The sequence below is a fragment of the Anguilla anguilla genome, chromosome 3 (genome assembly GCF_013347855.1).
Source record: "Anguilla anguilla isolate fAngAng1 chromosome 3, fAngAng1.pri, whole genome shotgun sequence".
Classification (NCBI taxonomy): domain Eukaryota; kingdom Metazoa; phylum Chordata; class Actinopteri; order Anguilliformes; family Anguillidae; genus Anguilla; species Anguilla anguilla.
In genome coordinates, this window is record NC_049203.1 from 26,700,054 (window position 1) to 26,714,077 (window position 14,024).

Sequence of the window (14,024 nt, forward strand, 5' to 3'; positions counted from 1 at the left end):
ATATGAATTTCCTATGCAATGTAGCAGGTAGAAATATTGTATGAAGCCTTGTTACAGGTAACAAGTCTAACTTTGATGCATCAAAATCACAGTCCAGCATGAAGGTACCCAGAAAGAAGAGCAGTATTCACTGTAGCAGTGCAATCATTTAGGCATTTATCGTAGGGTAAAACATTGCGGACACAGGGTGTAATCCCCTCAAATTCCCTTTGGCAAGTCGAGCCCAATTTGGAATAATGGTGCAGAGACCGTGTGCAACTTGTAATATAAATTAAATAAAGATGGCTCAAATCCTCCAGGGTTTACATCAGAGCATATAAAAAGTGGACAAATAATAGCACAGGGTAGAATCTGCACAACAAATGTACTCAGGTAAAAAAAAATAATAAATGGCAACATTCATTTGGTATACACTGCCTCAGAGCATTCTAGTAAAATCTTTACAGACTTTACAAAGAGAAAGCCCATTGTTCCACTAAAAAGAAACATCTCTGGTGGAAATTCATTAGTTTTCAGCGAATATGGCTCATGGGTTGGTGCTGGCTTTTTAATTTGCTTTATTGACAAAGAGCCCTTTGATGGGTCAGGAGGATCAAAGATGCCTTTTCTCCAAAGTGTGCTTGTGTAAAATCTCAGGCCAAAAAGCGATATAGTTCAATTAAGGCTATAGTCCACCTGTAGATGAATAGAAACAAGGATAATTAAGAAATAACTGAAGGATCACAACCTAGAAAGGACTAAATGGATGTGAAAACTTCCACTCTCTTTGATTAGCTGATGTCACACAAGACAAGATCAGGCATTTTTAGAAGAGAGTCTTGGGCAGTCAAAGGGCAGCCAAATGCTTTTAATTCAATTACATTAGATGCACAAAAAAAGACTGCTATAAAAAGTTAAAGGACGTGTTTTAAAAAAATACCATTCCTCACACAATGGGGGAAAAAACACTATAAAAGTCTGTAGTCAAGTATTTCTGTAGTCAAGCCAGGCACTTTTCATGTCTATCCAAAAAATTCAGTGATAAAGAGGGACCTTCTGTTCTGTGGCACTGGCTTACTATATCCTGAGCCAGAAAGCACCTGGAAATTATCCCCATAGATGCTCCTAGCGCCACCCAGTGGCCTTTAAAACCGATATAGGATCACATCCTGCTCTGGTTTCACATGCAGTGCTTTGTTGTGCATGCAAGTGTGTGTATGTGTGTGTGCGTGCATGCATGCGCATTGTATTTGTCTATGTGTTTATGTGTGGGAGAGAGGGAGAGAGAAAGCATGAATTTGTGTGAGAGAGAAAGACCAAGAGAGGCAGAAATACAGAAAGAAACAAAGAAAGAAAGACAGCTGGGCCCTCGGTATAGTCTCATTTCTGAAGGCACTTAATACAGTGCTCTCAGTTTTTTCCAGTCAATACACCATTGCTCTGATATGTGCTTGTGCTTGGATATGTTGACAAACAATTGATTTTTGGAAGATATTACTCTTTAAAACTAGCAACTTCTGAAATCACCCCACATTATTCCTTACGCTAGTTTCTAAATCGAGTGAATCCTTTCTCACAGCCAAAACACGGAAGCAAAGTGACCGACTGTCGGATACAGCTGTGGGCACCTTCAAAGTCAGGTCACCTATTCACGGCAGGGGAAGGAAATGATACCTAGGCCATGGAATCTTAGGGGTGACAGTCCACACTCACCCTGCATTTGGTGACCTACCTTGTCAGGTTATCTTCCCAGTCACCTGCTAAAAGCAGGTCTAGCATGATATCTTGCACACTAAGTGTGGATCTTGAAGATGGTCTCTCCTCATTTCTCCATTTTAGCCACCCAGAAGTCATAATACCGTAGTGCCAAAGTGCACAGGGATTTCAAGGCCAATCTAGTTCATGGTTTAAATCAGTGGTCCTCAAACTTAGTCCTGGGGACCTCTGTGTATGCTGGTTCTTGTTCCAAGCACAAGTGCAATCCCAGAACAGAATTTTACAAAAATAAAATTTCACATGTGATTGTTTTTTTCCCACATGTGAATTGACAATAGGACAAAGTGATTTTTATTTGTGATTGAACACAAAAATGGCTATGTATACAATATAGCATTATATGTGAAGTCCCATATTCACATGGTGATATATTTCACTTACATAAAAAGGGGTAAACATTTTTAACTGATCAATGAATCAATCAGCTCCTAATTGGTGACAGTCTGTACACTTTGTCACTAAAACTAACCATTTGGTAGATAAGGAAGAATTCAAAGACAAGGCAAATTATATCATGCCAAACCTACATTGTGTAAACAAAAGCTTAAGGAAGAAATTATGGAAGAACTAAAATGCATGTGTTCAACAACCTTAACTGAGCAAGAGATTGTTTTCAACAAAAGCCAGCATACATAGAAGTCCCCAGGACTGAACCACTGATCTAGACAAATCATGGACTAGAGTGGCCTTGAAATCCAGCTCAGTGCATGAACTAAATGAATCTAAATAGGCTGTGTGATTTCAGAAATATTCTATAAATACATGTAACATATTCCAAAAATAACAACAGCTATTGTAGTTCTCTACCACTGGTAAAAATATTGTTTGCTCCTGTGTGAGCGTGAGACCATAAATTCACTATCATTTTGATATCTGAAAACTGTATTTCCATTATTGATAATGGAGAGTCTTTTTGACATGGGACAAACTGGGACAAACTCCTTCTCATTAAAAATAGTGTTGGGAAGTTAAATCTCATCATGCATGAAATGTATGTAATCATACAAAAAGAGTCAAACACTTCATGGTAAATGAGTAACTTACAAGAAAAATGGCAGCACTCAGTTTAGTATAATGAAAGCTTTGCAGTACAGTAAACACACTCCATGATAAATATGAAACTTAGATATGAAAGAGATTTTGAAAATTTCATCTGAAAGTCAGCAGTAGCACACAGTAAATTATGACTGCATGTTAAGCAATAGACACAAAATGTTCAGCATTAACTGTAACAGTGCTTACAGTACGTCAGTCCAAAAGCATTCACATGTATGCTGTCATAGCTAAAATAACTCTTATCAGAGCTGATTTACTTCGAGCATATTACTGTCCAATGAAACAGACATGAGTAAAATACAGTATGCATGCTCACCTCAAAGATAATCAGGACGTAAACACCTGCCAAGATCACTCCGGCGATGATGACCTGTGTCTCCACGCTGACGTAGAGGGTCTGGTGAGTCATGGCGAGGGGAACCACCTTGGCGTCCCGTGGGAAAACCTGTGCGGTTATGAGAATGGGGGCGCTGTAGAGGCGAGCCACGATGGGGGGAGAGGGAGGGGAGGGGCGGTCAGTGAGGATTCATTAGCACAAGGCTCCTAATCATGCCACAAAATCGCACTTCAATTACACAGTCATTACACTTCCCACCTCACAGTCAGTCAGACAAAAAAAAAAACACCTGCAACGAGAAAACCGACACAGGGGAAAAAAAGTCTCTCTGAACAATGGAGTTGCGAAAAAATCGGGTCACTGGATGAGAGCACACAAAGAAAACACCTCTAAAATTAACAACGCCAGGCACTGGTGCTTATGGGTACTGAAATCCTGCCTTCAAGGCTTCAATCGATACAAAGGTCGGCCTATTCTCTGTTGCCCTTTTGTTCAAGCATGGACGGTAGAGGCTTTGTTCAAGCATGTCTGGCTTTTTTTCACATGACAGGACAGCCTGAATCCGAGCTGAAGACCGAGCAGGGATTACAGCCCTGGCAACAAGCCATTCTCCACACGGCTCCAATGCAGCGCGAGCCATAGGTGAGCCTGGTAAACCCGAAACACTGCAGCCTGCCTAATAGGGCCTGCTGTTTTCATAGCAATTCTGCCACTGCACCAAGTCATTAGATGGCTATGTCTCCAAAACATGCCACGCTATATCACGCTCATGGCTGGATGCAGGTGAAGACCTCATACAATAAACAGTGGTATGTTTTAAGTGCCCCAATCTTTTACTATATTATCAGTGGACAGATCAATTTAACATTAAAACTGCATGGCAAAATAATGAAGTAACCCCCTTTAAGGCTTTTAGCACAGTAAACATGAAAAGACTCACGCCACGATGATAACCTGAATCTCTACATTCATGTAGGAAATGTTTGGCACAGTTTGTACTCCATGTAACTAAAATGAGTTATTCGGATCTGTGACTTGCGCTATATAAATGTGGGTCAGATTCATGGCTGGGAGCAGATGAAGGTTTCCTATAATACAAATGTGACTCACAAGGAGCCCTTTAAAAGGATATCCACTACCACCCTTTTTAATGTCAAGGCACCAAGGGTAGTAAACAATATAGTTTAAGTTTTACTACATCTTCATTAGGCCTGACATAATAACCAAAAAATGTTTGGCCTGTTTGGGTAAACTTTATTTTAACTGCTCAGTCCCCAGGGATATTTAAATATGCTATTTAACCATGAAACTGATTGACAGACTGATTGACTGATTGGCTGGCTGGCTGACTTATTGAGTCATATGTTACAGTATGTATGTTAGACTGATTGATCTAGTACCTGTCTGTGTTGGACGTACTCAGGAAAATCAATGCGTCTTTACAGTTCTAATATTTCCTCATGTATAATATTCTCATATTCTGACATTCTCAGTCTGAAAATACCACGGTGTGTATTTTACCTGCTTAGTATCTCAAAGGTCCTGGATTTAATTATCTGGTCATTCCTTTGGGAGTGTAACGGTATTGTCCAGTTGTGCATTACCTGTTCAAAAACATCAAAAGGTAGACATCACCCCCAGAGGTGGGTAACCCAGCTTCAAAGAGTAGAAGTACTAACCATGCATTTCTTCTACCAACATGCACTAAACCAGCTGATTCTAATTAGCACAACTCTTCAGCCAGGTAGGAGAACTAATTAGTGTAATCAGCTGGTTTAGTGCATGCTGGTGGAGCAAATACATGGTTAGTACTTCTACTCTTTGAAGCTGGGTTACCCACCTCTGAGCACCCCACAATAAGTGGAGATTCAGAATTCACATGAAATGAAGGTCAACAATCAAGATCTAAAAATGATCTCCTAAATCAGGTGACAAACAAATATGCTCTCAGTAATGCCGCAAGGAGTAACAATAAGCTTTTGCTGTATAAATAGTGCCCACTCTAACAAGCAAATATTCATGTTCCAATAAGACAAAAGACAGCAATTGGTCATTTCAGGAGGTTGCTCACACAGGAGGATGTGAGTAGTGGTGAGATTATGAGTAGGAGGATGTGAGCAGTGGTGAAATTATGAGTCGGAGGATGTGAGCAGTGGTGAAATTATGAGAAGGAGGATGTGAGCAGTGGTGAGATTATGAGCAGGACGATGTGAGCAATGGTGAGATTATGAGCAGGACGATGTGAGCAATGGTGAGATTATGAGCAGGAGGATGTGAGCAATGGTGAGATTATGAGAAGGAGGATGTGAGCAATGGTGAGATTATGAGCAGGACGATGTGAGCAATGGTGAGATTATGAGCAGGACGATGTGAGCAGTGGTGAGATTACGAATAGGAGGATGTGAGCAGTGGTGAGATTGTGGGTAGGAGGATGTGAGCAGTGGTGAGATTGTGGGTAGGAGGATGTGAGCAGTGGTGAGATTGTGGGCAGGATGATATGAGCAGTGGTGAGATTGTGGGTAGGAGGATGTGAGCAGTGGTGAGATTGTGGGTAGGAGGATGTGAGCAGTGGTGAGATTGTGGGCAGGATGATATGAGCAGTGGTGAGATTGTGGGTAGGAGGATGTGAGCAGTGGTGAGATTGTGGGTAGGAGGATGTGAGCAGTGGTGAGATTGTGGGCAGGATGATATGAGCAGTGGTGAGATTGTGGGTAGGAGGATGTGAGCAGTGGTGAGATTGTGGGTAGGAGGATGTGAGCAGTGGTGAGATTGTGGGCAGCTGATAATAAAGCAGAGGGAAATCAATGGTGCTGTGGTTGCACTTTACTGGCAGGAAGGGCCAGTGAGAAGCGGAAGATTGATCTGCAGATGTCAGAGGGTGGACTCGCAACGAGGTGGTGAAAGGGAATTAATCCGGTCCAGCACCAACCTGCTGCTGACGCCTCCTCCGCGGGCCTGCTTCTTCTGTCTGCTCCACCTGAATCAGGACGTAGTCCCCAGTGCCACTGTCTGACACCTGTCCCTCAAACGGGCCGCCCACCTGCAGCTTCAGGAGGACGTCGTCTCGAACGTCTGTCAGGTTCATGGCTGGACGCAGGTGAAGGCCTCGTACAATCATCAGTGGACAGTTCAATTTAACATTGAGTGTTGATTTGAGGGTAGAGTTCTTTAAGTCCCTTTAAAATTTGCAGCACAGTGCATATGAAAAGAATTCTGACATGATGGCAATCACCTTCTCTACATTCATGAAGGAAAAGTTTGCACGGTTTGTACTCTGTAACTGAAATGAGTTCCTTGCCTTCGCATCTGTGACTTGAGCTATATAAATGTGAGTCTGTCAGGTTCTTGGCTGGGAGTATAATAATACAAATGTGACTCACAAGGAGCCCTTTAAAAGGAGATTCACTACCACCCTATTTAATGTAACAGCACTGAGGGTAGTAAACAAAGTAGTTTCAGTTTTACTACATCTTCATCAGGCCTGACATAATAACCAAAGAAATTTGGCCTGTAACTGTAAATTTGATTTTAACTGTTCAGTACCTTGGGACAGCTTGGTGTTAAATGTGATATATATATTAACTGATTGATTGGTTGATTGATTGATTGATTGATTGATTTTGGCTTGTAATATAGACTGCATCACATGCATCTGAGCTAGCATCATTCTGTGTTGTATGTACCTGACAGTGTCAGTGTTCTTTAGCATTACTGTCTTTTTTTAAAAAGGGAATTTAAATTTGTAGCTCACATGATAAGGAACTGGTCTTGTAACTGAGAGATTTCTGGTTCAATTCCAAGGTGATGCATAGTAGTTCATATTCCTTGGAAATGTATTAGTAAATATATAGCTGTATAAATTGTCCATTTGAAAGCAAAGTAACCTGTGTAACTTGCTCTGGATTAGAATGTCAGACAAATGTGAAAATGACACAGCTAGTCAGTGCACACTGCTTTGTTAACTAGCATTGTACCCTTGTACATTGTATCCCTTGGGTTAGCATCACTCTTTCTCCATTGAATAGGTCAGCAAGTTGCTGAAAAAAGATTTATTCACTCATAATTTGCCAGGTGGAATTTGCTGAGCTCATAATTACTTCAATCATAATCAGTTGGAGGGCACTGCTTGAGAGGCATGTGCTGAGTTTGTGCTGTACAGTCAGAGGAACAGATCAAATCTTCCAGAAGGCAGCCTCCTCTTGAGCACTAGCCCTTCAAATGCTTGACAAGGATGAGGAAACAGGAAGTGACTGATGGCTGTTCTCTTACAATGGCTTTTTAAAATAGGATTACAGGTGTAAAGCGGTCCTAGTTATATAAAGAGGACAGGAGCTATTTCACAGGCTGCTTAGACCAGTCGGCACTAGTGAACTTCTGAACTCTGTGCAAGATCATATTCATTTCCATTAGGCTGAGATGGCTATTAGTGCACAGCACCCATGGGCTTATTTGTGGTCTGTGAAAGAATATCTGATATAAATCAAATTTCTAAACTTGTGTGATAATTTTATAGCATTTAAACTGCTCAGAACTCAGACCTCACCTTAAGACCTTGAGAGGAAATGTGCTGGAGTGCTTTTTACCAGCTCAGAGACCATCTTGAAATCAATATTTAATTGCAAGACTGCAGCAACAGGAGACTCTATTCCATTAACCCATGCATTTTCAATGAGACACTGACTACTTTAAGCAACAGATTGGATTCATGAAGGTGAGCATGAACTAAACATCATTTGAAGACATTGACACAGGCATGGCTGATTATTTTATACTATTATACTAGATTATACTATAATGAGTGGGGCAGAAGAAGGAAACCTGTTTGACAGTATGACTACAGACATGCACACATACTACATACAAACATAAATACACATACACATACATAGCACACATGCACGGACATACATTGTCATATGAATGCATGCACACATGCACACACACACACACACACACACACACACACACACACACAGGCAATTACACACTTGCATATATTCCCTTAAGATCTGGGTCTGTCTGGGACTGTGAACAGGTGCGTCCCCCCTGAGCTCCAATGAGAGGACATACACAAGTCAGCGACTCACAGCTCAGGATCCAATAAGAGCAAAGGATACAGAAACTCTCTGTTGGTGAGACCGTTAGCATTTGCCAGGGGTTCTCATGGTCTGGATACATGCTGAAGAAGATCTGAAAATGACAAAGATTATGGTCTTTTTTTTCTAGATAAAATGATGTCCACAAGGGGCTACTGTGTGGCTTATCTTGTTAAGGCACTGTTCTTGTGCATGGATGGGCCTCACGGTCCAGGATTGAATCCCTATAGTGCCAGGGCTTACTGTGACCAGCAGCATCAAAGGGCAATGTGTCAATGAGGCGGCACTGTCCAAGGTTAGTAAGGGTTCCAACAGACAGGACACTTCGCTCTCTAGCGGCCCCTGCTGTTCAATCTCGTGCCTGTGGCCTGCTCGTTAAAGCTGACTATGAAGTCTTAACGATGCTGCTGGCAAAACATGCTTCAGAGGAGAAAGTGCTTGTCTGCATTCTTCCACAGCTGTGGAGATTGCAACATGAGCGTAGCTGTATACAATCCGGCATTCCAAATTGGGGAGAAAATGGGGAAAAGTACATAAAAATGACCATCCCTTGCACTGAAAAACATTTAAATCCACTTAACTGTGCCTTTACTGAGTACTGTGCCACCAGATATTTCACACCCAGGAGTTCAATCTATGCTGTTGATAATTAAAACCTTACAGAGTGATAGTCTCTCAGATTCTTAAAGCAGATACAGTATGTCTGATTCAACATTTCAGTTATATTCTAGTATAAATCTGTGCCAAAATCTGTGTCTCTTGGCATTACACTGTGTGTACAATGAACTAGTAAGTTTATCAGTAAAATTAATGTTAGCTATTTTCATACAGCCAAGTGTTGAGGCTTAATTGGTTGGGATGCAGTTAATTATATTGAAGTCTATACAGAAAATGTATTTAAATATGGTGTATTAAAAAAAAGAATATTATCGGAATATTAAATTGTTTCCTGAACTGACTGAATTAAATGGAACTGACCCCAACCTTGTAAAAGACAATGACAGAATTATCGTGAAAGATTAGTTTTCCTTTGCTAATGTCTTCTTACTCTACCATTCCTACACTGGCTCAACAACATTGTGCTTTTGGCTTGTTTCAGACTACACATTTTGTTTCAGAGTTTTCACCTAAAGCAATAAAAAGTACTCACTGAGCAGAGAATAACAATGACAAGCATACTGGCAATTTTAGAGATCCTCAAGCAATATCTGCAAAAGAGAGAGAAAAACAGTTTGTTTCAAAATGATGTTTTTTATGGAGTCGGGATCTCTCTGCTCTGGTCTTCTGTTTCCTCCTGTTCCTAAAGAAAGAGGGGTTTTCATCACTGTCTCCCCTGAGAAAGCTGGTAATTAGCAGCACAATCTTTCTGTCATTGTCATGGCACACCTTTATAAAACAGTACATTGGTATTTCACGCTAATGTTTTAGGCACACTCAAAATGAGATATACTGTGTCATGATATCTTTGTAACTTGTTTCTAAGAAAATGTAACACTTTATAGTGGACTGGGAAAACATAGATTCTGTAGAATTCTATCCACAAATGTAACATAACGTAAGGTTAAACCTCCAACCAAATTCCTACAAAAAAGGCTTTTGAATCCTTATGAATTATTTATAAGGTGACAATGCTTTTAAGTGTATGTGAAGGTTACAGGAACACAGTTTGCATAAAATGGGACCACCTTTCCCACACCTTGAAAGGAGATTGTTCAGAGGCATCCAGCTTGTTTGATAGAAGTGCTTGCATTCAACCTTTTGCATCATCTTTTCCTATTCATTCTGCTGAGCCATTGGTGAATAATTACGAGGGACAAAGGAAGGATATTCCTAATTCCATAATTCTGTGACCAATTACAGAAATAAACTAGTTCAGATTTTGGGTTTATGTGGTTCACTCTTACAGAACAAAACTAAACAGTTGTACATGTTCTGAAAATGATTAATGATATTAGATGTATTTTGCCATTTTTGAAAAAACAAATAGGGATGAATAATGGGTACAGGATTCATGGTTCATAGCTGAATTCACCCCGACTGTGGCCATATTCTAATTCTGAGCAGGCAAATTACAGACTAAAAGCTCAACAAAGGAGCTGCAGTGTGAGGGCTGTTGTGCCATGCATGCATTCATTCTCTGAAAATTCTGGACGCCCACGCTAAATGTTCTGAGAACTCCATTAATTTTCTCTCTATTGAAGGAGGAAAGCGAGAGAGACAGACAGAGCAAGAGAAAGAGAGAGAGAAAGAAAGGGGGGGGGGATTGGTTGACCTGAGTATATGTTGCCCTTCAAATGGCATTCCATTTGAACAGCTTCCAGCTGCAACTGAGAAGAAAGGAAGAAAAGAAAGTCTTCCTCCCTCCTTCCCTCTCTGCCTGTTTCCCTCTGTCTCCACAGACAGACACATTAGCAGGAGCTGGTGAATCTAGAACGGAATCCTCACTGCTATTCATGCATTGTCACAAGCCTCTTCTTATTCAGCTGTTGCTCTCCTGCTTTCCTTGTCTCCCTTTCTCTTTCTTTACCATTAAATTCTCTCATATTGGTAGATAAACTACATGACCAAAAGTATCTGGACACCCATTGGTCTGGGGATGTTTTTCATGGTTTGGACGAGGCCCATCGAAATATACAAGAACTGGAGACAGCTTCCGTTTACCAGTTCCATTTTTGATGAGATGTTGGATGCCGGGCATCCACATACTTTTGGCAATGTAGTGTAGCATGATGGAAGTGGAAAACAAACAAAAAACATTTGAAATTTTTTTTTGGCTGAGCCAAAAATGCATGTTTGCATAACAACATGCATCAGTGCCCTAGTTTTTGCATCATAATAAAGTCTTAATGCTTATTCTATTGTGTCAATAAACACAGCATCAGTGACACATATAATACAAAGAACTTAATTCACAAATGTTACGCACTCACAAAACCAATATAAAATGGCTTGGCTGAATACTCAATTCTGATTGGCTGTGCATTATTTTTCCATATATACCTCGTTATTAAGTAGCACCTGCAAAAGTTCAATCAGCGTTCTAAATTTATGTGCATCGGTCTGACCATAGACCGTATAAAAATACGGACAAAGTGCTTCATGACGTCACCCACTGATTTGCTATGGTTAGTGCTCACTGGTGCATGAAGCCCAAACTAGGGTTGCAACCAACGCAAGCGCAGTGGAACGAAAGAGTGGAGTCCACGACTACAGGAAATTCCACCCCGACTACCTTACATGGTAATTAGACACGTCCACGTCTGGACAACAAGCATGGCCTAGCAACCACAGAACCGTACTGTCATAATATTTCAAAAAAGTTAATAAACGTATTAAACGTATCTTTTGTGCAAGATACGTTTAGTGTTACGATATTTACATAGAAAAATAGATAAAATAGATCATTAGCTAACTAGCTAGCTAGTTATATAGACAAATAGATAATAGAACTCTAGATAGCTAGACAGATGTATTACAAGATAACTAGCTAGCAAATTAGCTAGATAAACAGATCGATAGCAAGACAGTAAGCTTGCTCCCCCTAGCTAAGCAAATCCCACTAGCTTGTCTTCTTAAAGAAGCTTCAAAACTGCTTACTAATCTGATTTCACCTACAACATATACAAATTATAAAAGACGAGACTTTATGAGAATCAACTGAAACCCCAAACTGGTCAGAAATCACATTTTGACATAGAACCTTGTTTATCTGAAAATGTCTCAAATGTATTAACCGAAAGAACTGGAGAGAAGAATCCTTAGAATAGCGGTTAGTACAGTTGAACGCAGCACACAACATTTTTGGACCTTGGGCTTTTAAATGGTGAGATCGTATGTAGTTAGTTAATCGGAATGAAACGACACAGCATCACACCTGCCACCCAGATTAGGGGATTTTGGCGAAATTATTTTTAAAAATCAGACCCAGGGGAGACATTACAAGGGATGGCATTAACTAGGTGAACCATCATTTCTTGTGTAAAAAATTTATTGACTTTATATTTCCTCAGAGAAAATTGGCCTCTTTTCAGGCTTAAGATTGGGTGGGCGGGGTTTCAAGTTCTTTTTGCAATCAGGCGTTGCAGTTCACGCAGTAGCCACTGGGGTTAAAGGCTTCACTTATAGAGGCGAGTTGTTGCCCGTTGGGTCTGACTCAGTAAATATAGTGGAAATTTTTAAGAGCAAGCACGACAACAGTTATAATATCATACTTGCTGTCCATGAATGACTCTATTGTAGCTAGTCTAGTTATAGCTTGACTGCGTAGTTTAGCTAGCTATCCATGATAATAAACATCCTGTGAGACCATTTTGACTTCAAACCAAACTGAATTTTATTATTAGGTAACCTGGTTGAGGTGCTAGAAAGTCGTATTTGTTTTCAATACAATTGATGGTGGTAGTAAATTCACCCGGGGCAATTTCCCTCAGCGGAGGGCATATAAAATGCGTAATGGTCTGCCCCTTGGACATTACCCCTATACAACAGCTCACCAAAAAAACTCAAAATTGCAATCAAAACATGCATTTCAAAATATTAGCTTTATTCTGTTTATATTAGATGAAGAAATATCCTCATGACCAGTTTCTAAATTGTGCACATTTTCACGACAATGTCAAGGTTCATAAATCTCAGTTTTGTTGTGGATTTTGGCACACATACATGATATGCATGAGGCCCCAGGATGTTTTTGACCGTACCCACTTTTCTTGTTTTGTACATACTCAAAATTTCTGTATGAAATCCACACATGAGGGTTAAATGAGGGTCCAGGACTGAAAAATGTTACAGTAGATTGATGTCCCTTGGTTACGAATGTTTCAACTTTGTTCAGGAAAAATCATGTTTGATATTTTGTCGCATTGGAAACAATTAATAATAAATACCCTATATGTGCTGTTATTGTCCAAAATGTCTGCCCTTGGTTAAATTCAGAACTGTTCTTCCATTAAATTGGTATTTGAAAAACTATACTACTTGATGCTAAAACCATAAATATTTAATGTAGATGTGTTACACACATTTGTGTTGTACTGACCTCAAAATGTACTCATATCATTTTTGGGGGGCTATGTATAAAAATTGCTGTAAGCTCTACATGGTTAAACCAAAGTACATAAAATATCTTTAAATAAAAGTTGAGAATCTGCACGTAAACCACAATTTCTTGATTACAAATCTAAAATTTTGGATTACAGAGCGAACTCAAGAAAAAAAAGTATTTGTCCCAAACATTATGGAGCTCTATGTATATTGCCAGAACAGCAGAGAAGTTTGCCATCTTCTGAAGCAGTTGTATGAAGAACCATCTCTTCATACAACACCTCAGGCCCTCCACCCAAGCCCTCTATAGCACTTTTACCACCTGATTAGGTGTAACTTTTTTCTGTTTTCAGAGCCTTATTATTATCTTTTGCGCTTGTCATATAACACAGTTTAATGCTCATTGGAGTAGTTTTCTTTTTTGTATAACTTAGGGTCATGTTCAAGGGCCTAGGGCAGTTAAAAAATCTTTCTGAATATGAGCGCCTGCTAAATGCAAGTAAATATTATTATACATTTTCCAGAGACGCCATCTGTTGCTTTTGCAAATATCTCACTGACAACAAGTCTATAGGTAAGAGTGTGTTGTAACATTGAACATTGCAGCAGAACAAGGTGCATAGTCAGGTTCATGTCACAAGTCTACATATTTTTATATCAATATATTGCAGCATATACCTTTTACATGAGGGAGTGCGACATAGGACACAGGGGGTGGTGTGATCACATACAGTGAC

At 40.0% G+C, this 14,024-nt stretch overlaps 1 protein-coding gene across 1 annotated transcript in view; it reads right to left on the minus strand.

The window, feature by feature from the left end:
• oca2 (oculocutaneous albinism II) overlaps window positions 1-14,024 on the minus strand; it is a 136,842-nt gene that overhangs the window by 80,519 nt on the left and 42,299 nt on the right. The window contains exons 6-10 of the mRNA XM_035408682.1: window positions 9,395-9,452; window positions 8,266-8,338; window positions 6,078-6,235; window positions 4,670-4,752; window positions 3,128-3,281 (exon numbers count right to left, since the gene is read on the minus strand). Of these exons, the coding sequence (XP_035264573.1) occupies window positions 3,128-3,281; window positions 4,670-4,752; window positions 6,078-6,235; window positions 8,266-8,338; window positions 9,395-9,452 (526 nt within the window). The remainder of the gene's footprint in view (window positions 1-3,127; window positions 3,282-4,669; window positions 4,753-6,077; window positions 6,236-8,265; window positions 8,339-9,394; window positions 9,453-14,024) is intronic.